The sequence below is a fragment of the Gobio gobio genome (assembly GCF_949357685.1).
Source record: "Gobio gobio genome assembly, chromosome: 25".
NCBI lineage: Eukaryota > Metazoa > Chordata > Actinopteri > Cypriniformes > Gobionidae > Gobio > Gobio gobio.
The window spans coordinates 35,743,565-35,751,186 of record NC_137121.1 but is presented as its reverse complement, the minus strand read 5'-3'; the positions used below and the strand labels follow the sequence as shown (position 1 = coordinate 35,751,186).

Sequence of the window (7,622 nt, the reverse complement as noted above, 5' to 3'; positions counted from 1 at the left end):
ATATAAAGTTTGACAGTACAGTACAGTTGGTTTACAGAAGTTGTTTTAGAGTAATATTAATAAGTATAAATATGAATAAATAAATAAATATGGCTATATGTGCAATGTAATTCCTGTTTTTATTATGATGTCTTCAGCGCTCCTGTAAATTGACACTTAAAGCTAATTTCATTGGTGTCAACAGACTGAGGGGGTTTGTTGACTACACATATGTACATGTATTCTATGTTTATGGTTTTATTTTTTTTTTCTGGACATTATTTGTATTTGGAAGAATTTACGTTTATTTATTTTTTTCTGTATTCCTAGATATCTGCATATATTTTAATGAAGAAGGATGATAGAAATGAAATGCATTTGTTAGATTAGCATAAATTACTTTACAATAGACATCATCAGTGAAGCTCGTCCCACAGCAGTCACATGATCAGTGAAGCTCCTCCCACAGCAGTTAATCAATAAATGCTGGAATATTCCCAGCAGTCTACAAGTGAAAACGAGCGTCAAAGCATCAGGAAGAGCTGAAATCTGCAAAGACTGAGTTTATTAAAGAGGACAGTGAGAACCTGAAGAACAAAGAGGTTGGTGTTTATTCTTCATTCTTTCATGAGGCAGGAGAACAGTCATGTTAGGAAGATTAAAGATTTAGATGAATAGAAATGGTGATTTTGTTTTATGTATTAATAACCTGTGGATATCAAACTGTCAAGTAAAATAACCTTCCATGACTGCCAGGTTTGTAAGCAAAACCTGATCATTTTATGTCTCATACATTATAGCAGTTATTCATGGTTATATAGATTATTCTTCTTGCAGTTCTAACAATTTCACATTTAACTAAACCTAAAACCAGTCATATGATTTTCAAAAGTAAACACCGCATTAACAGTTAATTTAACACAGAATAAACATAACTCAGAGACTCTCATTGAATGCTAAATTAGTGATAGTTTAGTAAATTCAATCAAACTATAGCAGCAGTCATTTCATTTCAACCTTTTTACCATTTCAGATGTAGTTCAAAGCATATCAAAGCTCATGGGTAAAGTGTGAGTGTATGGAGTTGAAAAAAGTCTTATCTGAAATTCCATTCGCTGTTCCAAAAAGTCCAGTATATCCTTCAGCACAACGGTGAGATGAAACCCATATACCTGTAGCATGCAAGGTCAAATTTCATGGAAGATCCATTTACAGTGACAGTCGGGTTGGAGATTGAAGAGGTTCTGTTGTAGGAAGACAATTATGAAATGGTTTCCACAATCTCCACATCACAAACCGTAACCTCCAGCCATCACAAAAAAGTCCTTCTACAACAATCAAAAGAAACCTGTCTTAATAAAACAGTCCAAATAATACATTTTAAACACTTCCACATAAAATTCAAGACATCTGTTAAACAGGCATCATTACTTACTTTCCATTGAGCATAAAACAACACGGACTCCTAAACTGAGCACACGGCTAGGCCATGCTTTAGCCTCTGCATGCTGCACTAACTTCTTCTACGACCTGCCATAACTTATACAGAAAATATTGCACTCTAGCGCCACCAATGGTGAGGAAGAGAATAGCCTATCATACTGCACAACATTATAACATTATTATACACAGTAACTTTGGTAACCGGGTTGAGGAATGTGGTCAACACTGTACAGTTTGTGTAAAAACTGAGACAGTGGATTGAGATTATTTTTCTGTCCTCCCATCATGCTTCAGAAAGAGCCCAAATGATGTTTCTTCCTGATCGTTTTAAGAAATGCTCTGTTTTTAAAAGGAGGAAAATGAATCAGAAGTAACAGGATTGAGAGAAACGTGTACACAGATAATGCTAATAAAAATTGTAAATTTAAAACTAGCCACGGTCACTCTCGACTTTGAGCATGTGAACTTTCTACGGACACTGCAATGGTCATGATATGACGTCACACTCTGCAGCATCTTTTTTACAAACATATAAGAAATAATATTAATTTCAAAGTCTAAAAATATACGATCTACTCCATGTATCGATCTTCTTTTAGTCACATGTCATTGTTGCACTGTTGTATATCTTTTTTTAATGTTGATAGTACATTAGATAATTGTGGTGATGACCGAATGTGTTTAATAATCCTCGCTATAGAAACATGGGATGTGCCTATAATGCTTTAAAAATAAGAAATAAAAGATCAATGTACCTCATTCATGGAAGGTTTCAGGGACCTATACGTAGGTAAGTAAAAACATCTACTTTCTGCTATTACATCAGGGCTCACTTTTATGTCCTTTCGCTTCATACTTCTCTCTTTGAATTGTTTTGATTTACTGAAAATAAAATGAAACTTTTTTTTCTTCATTTCAGACCTGATGGAAGAGAGTGAGGAACTGAGTGAAGTGGAGGAGGAACATGTCCAACCTGGAGAAAAACCTTTGAGGCGCTCAAAGACTAAAAATACATTTTTAAAGAAAACAAGAGCCAAGAAATCTTTCACCTGCACTCAGTGTGGAAAGAGTTTGACAACCAAACAATGGATGGAGCGTCACATGAGAGTTCACACTGGAGAGAAGCCGTTCACATGTGATCAGTGTGGGAGGAGTTTCGCAATGAAACATAATCTTCAGATTCACATGAGAGTCCACACTGGAGAGAAGCCGTTCACATGTGATCAGTGCGGGAGGGGTTTCATTCAACCATCAGGCCTTAAAGAACACATGAAGATTCACACTGGAGAAAAGCCGTTCACATGTGATGAGTGCGGGAGGAGTTTCACATTCAAAAATAGGCTTGAGCGTCACATGAGGATCCACACCGGAGAGAAGCCATTCCCGTGTGATCAATGTGGAAGCAGTTTCGCATACAAACATCATCTTGAAGTTCACATGAGAGTTCATACTGAAGAGAAACCAAACACATGTGATCAATGTGGAAAGAGTTTCAGGCAATCAGCACACCTTAAATTTCACATGAGCATCCACACAGGACAGAAGCCGTACCCATGCGATCAATGCAGTAAAACATTTATTGGGCCAGCAAACCTGAGGAAACACCTGACAGTTCATACGAAGGAGAAGCCACATTCATGTTCTGTGTGTGGAAAGCGTTTTTCACTACTACACCATTTACACTCACACCAGAAAATACACACTGGTGTGAGAGAGTACATGTGCTTTGAGTGTGAAAAGGCTTTTACTTTAGCAAAACATTTAAAACAGCACCAGGTAATTCACACTGGAGAAAAACCTTTCAAGTGTTCACACTGTTACAAGGGATTCAATCAGCCAGCAAATCTGAATAGACATGAGAAGGTCCACAGCAAAGAGAAGCCGCACACGTGTGATCAGTGCGGACAGAGTTTCACTATTAAAAGTCACCTGAAGAAACACATGAAGATCCATGCAGTGGAGAAACCACATCACCACAGTCTGAGATCACGGTAAGTAGTTCATCTTTATGTGCTTCTGTGTAACTTGGCCACAGCCAAATCTCTCCTCTCCACCTATAGTTGTTGCTGTTGCACTGTGGCTGCTGTTGAATTATCCAGGTTCTGGATGAGGAGAGACCCCTGATGGAATTATGAAGCACTTCCTTAGTGTACAGTAGTACATAGTAAAGCGCTATATAAATGCCTCATCCATTCATTAGTTTCTTAACAGCCACAATGAGCAACAGACATTTTGTTGGCTGATTGGTATCTATTAACTTGTGTTAAACAGGAATGTGTGGCATTAAAATTCAGTCCAGTATTCAAATGTGATTTGTCTGTTCAGACCAATGCAAAAAAAACTTAAAAAACCCCAGCAAATTCACTCTCTTAAAGTGAGTGGTTCTTTTAATACATAGCAACGCTGTGCACTTTATGTTTTTTGACACCAGGGCCCGTATTCATAAAGAATCTTAATGCAAAGAGTAGCTCCTAGTGACAAAATTCTAAGAAAATTCTTAGAAATGTGGGCGTTTACTCTTAAAATTAACTAAAAAATCCTAGTAAAGAAAAAAGTTATTCAGAAAGCATCTTAACCCTTAAAAGAGGTCTTAAGGTCAAATTTGTTTGGAGCACAGACGAGGACTTTTAAGAGGCTTAAGAGTTTCTTTAGCAGCGGAGAAAATGGCAGAAAGACGAAGAGGGAGAAGAAATGTGTTGCAGACGATGGATGACAGTAACTTAATAAGACGCTATAGATTAGATCGTGCAGGGATCATGTTTGTTGCATTAAGCCCAACTTTCAAACCACCAATTAAATAGACATGCCAGCAATCAGTGGAATTGGAAAGAATGGAACAATGTTTATAATTCTAAGCCAATCAAATACCTAATAGAAAATTAACAGCATGGTAAATAATAAAAGGATTTATATACATATATATATAATGTGTGTGTGAGTGAGTGAGAGAGAACGGTAAAATAGGACAATTTGCGCTTGTAATTTCAAAGTGAAGGTTTAGAATAGACCCTATACTTAAAAGCGCTCCTTTTTTCCCCTTTTTGGAAAACCAACCAATCACAGTCTTCAAAAGACTGTGTCATACGTAGCAACGGGGTCAGCCCCGCCTCTTCACTAAGATAAAAGTTTTTGTATTTTCCTTGCTCAGAGTTGCTCTCAGATCAGTCCCGAATAGCTCTTAAGCTAAGACTCCTACGTAAAAGTTTTTAAGCTAAATTAGGAGTTTTCTGAGAGGACTCTTAGAATCTTTATGAATACGGGCCCTGGTTGTTACAGAGATAGAGAAACGGCAAACAGTATTTTAATGGTTTCAAACATGACACTTCTGGATTCTTCCTCTATTAATGTTAGAAAGGCGTTCGACTGTATGCGTACACTAGAGCAGTAAATCTCAACCTTCTTTGAATAATGGACTCCTGTCAACTATCCTCAAACCAGATTTGATGGGATTGAAATGACTATTGAACTCATCAGTGATCTTGACTTGAGTTTCACTTCACATTTGTCTCTCATATGAAATCTCACATGATTTAATGTTTCTTTTAGACCTGATGGGGGAACCAAATAGAAACCTTATACTTGATCAATGTGGGAAGAGCTTCACAGAAAGGAAACTTCAAGAGAAACACGAGGATCCACACTGTAAAGAAACCCTCCATATGTGATCAGTGTGGGAATAGATTCCCAAGTAAACAAAACCTTACATGAGGATCCACACCGGAGAGAGACATTACACACGTGATCAATGTGTGAAGGAGTTTCACTCAGGCTTTCTCTCTGAAATCACATCTGCCTTTTCGTTCTGAAGAAAGACCATTTAACTGTGATCAGTGTGCTAAACCGTTTCTGTGATGTTTGTAAGTTAACACATTATTTGAGTCAGGATATATGAGAAAAGCCTATTAAACTGCTCTGCTGAAAGACAATACATTCTCACTCATTAATACACATTTTGCACTATGATCCATTTATGTTTCAAAAGTTAAACAAAACTAAAACACAGTTGTCATCATATACACACATTGTTCACACTTATTTCTAATGATGTGATCTGTGCACAACACAAGTCAGTTCAGAATGCCAAAACTCAAAATGAAGCACTGAATGTTGAGACCAACAATGATGGAAACAATATAAGAGTGAGAGGAGGAAGAGTGTGTGAGGAAAGATCAAGGCGTGGAGAGTGTTGTCAAGGCTGGATCCGGCACATGAAGACGTGATGCTGAGGCAGATTCAATCTCTCATTAGCCTTGATTTTGCAGTTGCACAACTCTTTTGAGTGTACAGAAACATGCTTTTCATTTAGAGTTTTTAGCCTTTTTGGCGTTTGCTGTTGGACTACTATATTTTTACAGAGCGAAAGTGCAGTGCATATACAATTTATTCACCTACTGTGAGTTGTGATTACTATACTATTTGACGTAATTGCAAAATGTGTTTACTTTGTTACAATATTTGTTTTTACTTTCTGTAACTGCATGCTTTGGATGTTGTGTTCACATGTCTGTCATTAATAGAAATTAACTGTTGTGATATTTGTTTCACATCAATATTGTCCAGTATGTCTTGGTGGACATGACAGTAATACTGTGAATTCTCCCTTTTGCCATTCAATTGTTATTGCATTGTTGTTTTCAGCCTCAGCTGACAAGGGTTTCACTGTTGTGCTTTCATGTTTTACCCTAAACCCACCCATCACACAAAACTTTCTGCATTTTTACATTTTCAAAAAACATCACAGCTTATAAATCACAGTGTGTTTTCCTCATGTCGACCAAAGAAATGTCCAGACGGTGGCTGCATTCGAAGCCGCATACTCATTGAGTAGGTACTCATTTTCAATAACAAGCTCTAAAAGAGTAGGTACTATATTACCTGATCTCGTTAATTATGAATGCGATCCGCACTTTATGCACCATGTTGACGTTATCATGTGACCTACGACGTTATCTCTAGCGCAACAACTTGAAAGATATGAGTGACAGGTTTAATTCATCTATCTATAAATATCTTAATATTGATTAAACTTGCTAATTCTGTGGTCTTGTTGAAGAAACAGCTGCCCATTTATCTTGTGATATTAACCCTACTAATCTGACCCAATTTTATCCTTACGAAAACCCCAAATCTTGAATATGTTGTTAATTTCTTTATTTTATATGCAAAAAAATTCATCCACAAGCAAAAGTGGCCTAAATCTCCTTTATATTTTCCTCTTTTTCTTGTTAAATTTAACTCCTGTTTCATGAAATAAAATTTTTATTGCCTTATGATGAATTATTCAAAGATATCTAACCTTTTTTCTTTGTATAATGTATGCAAATCCATGATATGTGTTTTGTTTTATCATTATGATTGTTAAAGATGCAACCATGTAATTATAAAATAAAAGATATGAGTGACAGGTACAGTAACAGCTCAAAGCATCAGTAACTCTACAGCCCGACCTGTGCGGTTTCCCTCAGTGTTTGTAATGTTTGCACAGAGACGTATTTCAGCTGCTCAAGGTTCTCACCTTTGGAGAAAATTATTGATTTTATGCTAAAAAAATTTAAGTATCACTATTAAAAATTAAGATTAGCCTACCCAGAATGAATTGCATTGCTAGCCCACTCAAACACTTACAATAATAATGACAAATGCTGACCAATACTTTTTTTTTTACTGAAAATTATATAGTTTCAGTAAAACAAGCAAAATGCAATTTGTTTTCATAGCGATGCATGAAAACACACTAGACAAATGCAGCCGATGTGAATACACATCAATTTTCAGTCAAGAAATGAATAAATGCATGAGTTAATAAAATATTTTATTTACTGACAACAATAGGAAACATGAATAAATGAGTAAAATAATGAACAAAAGTAAATAACACATGAAACAAAGCTTTATTCAAATGTATTGTTCTAACAAACTATCACGCATTTACAGGTGGTGAACCCCACATCTGCTGCCATCTCAACACAGCTGAGCCAATTCTGTGGCTTTATATTGATGTAGCAGTTGACAACCGTGCACACCTTTGCCTGTCCTATCCGTCCATCATGTCCCCCCTGAACCCCACATCCTTGAAGCAAGATTGGGAGAACATGTGCAGGACAATCTGTCTGCCGCTGTGCCTGCTCTCCATCGCAAACCGTTCTCACTCCCAAGGCGTCAAAGTCTGAAGCATGGTCAAGTGCTTTCCGCGTCACAAT

The 7,622-nt window shown here is 36.8% G+C and overlaps 1 protein-coding gene across 1 annotated transcript; it reads left to right on the top strand.

The window, feature by feature from the left end:
• Positions 1-481: 481 nt before the first annotated feature.
• Positions 482-6,834, top strand: LOC307121515 (uncharacterized protein). The gene is made up of 3 exons (XM_079809125.1): positions 482-581; positions 2,342-3,413; positions 4,969-6,834. The coding sequence occupies exons 2-3, from the start codon at positions 2,347-2,349 to the stop codon at positions 4,988-4,990; spliced, it is 1,089 nt and encodes a 362-aa protein (XP_079665251.1). The 5' UTR covers positions 482-581; positions 2,342-2,346; the 3' UTR covers positions 4,991-6,834.
• Positions 6,835-7,622: the final 788 nt, after the last annotated feature.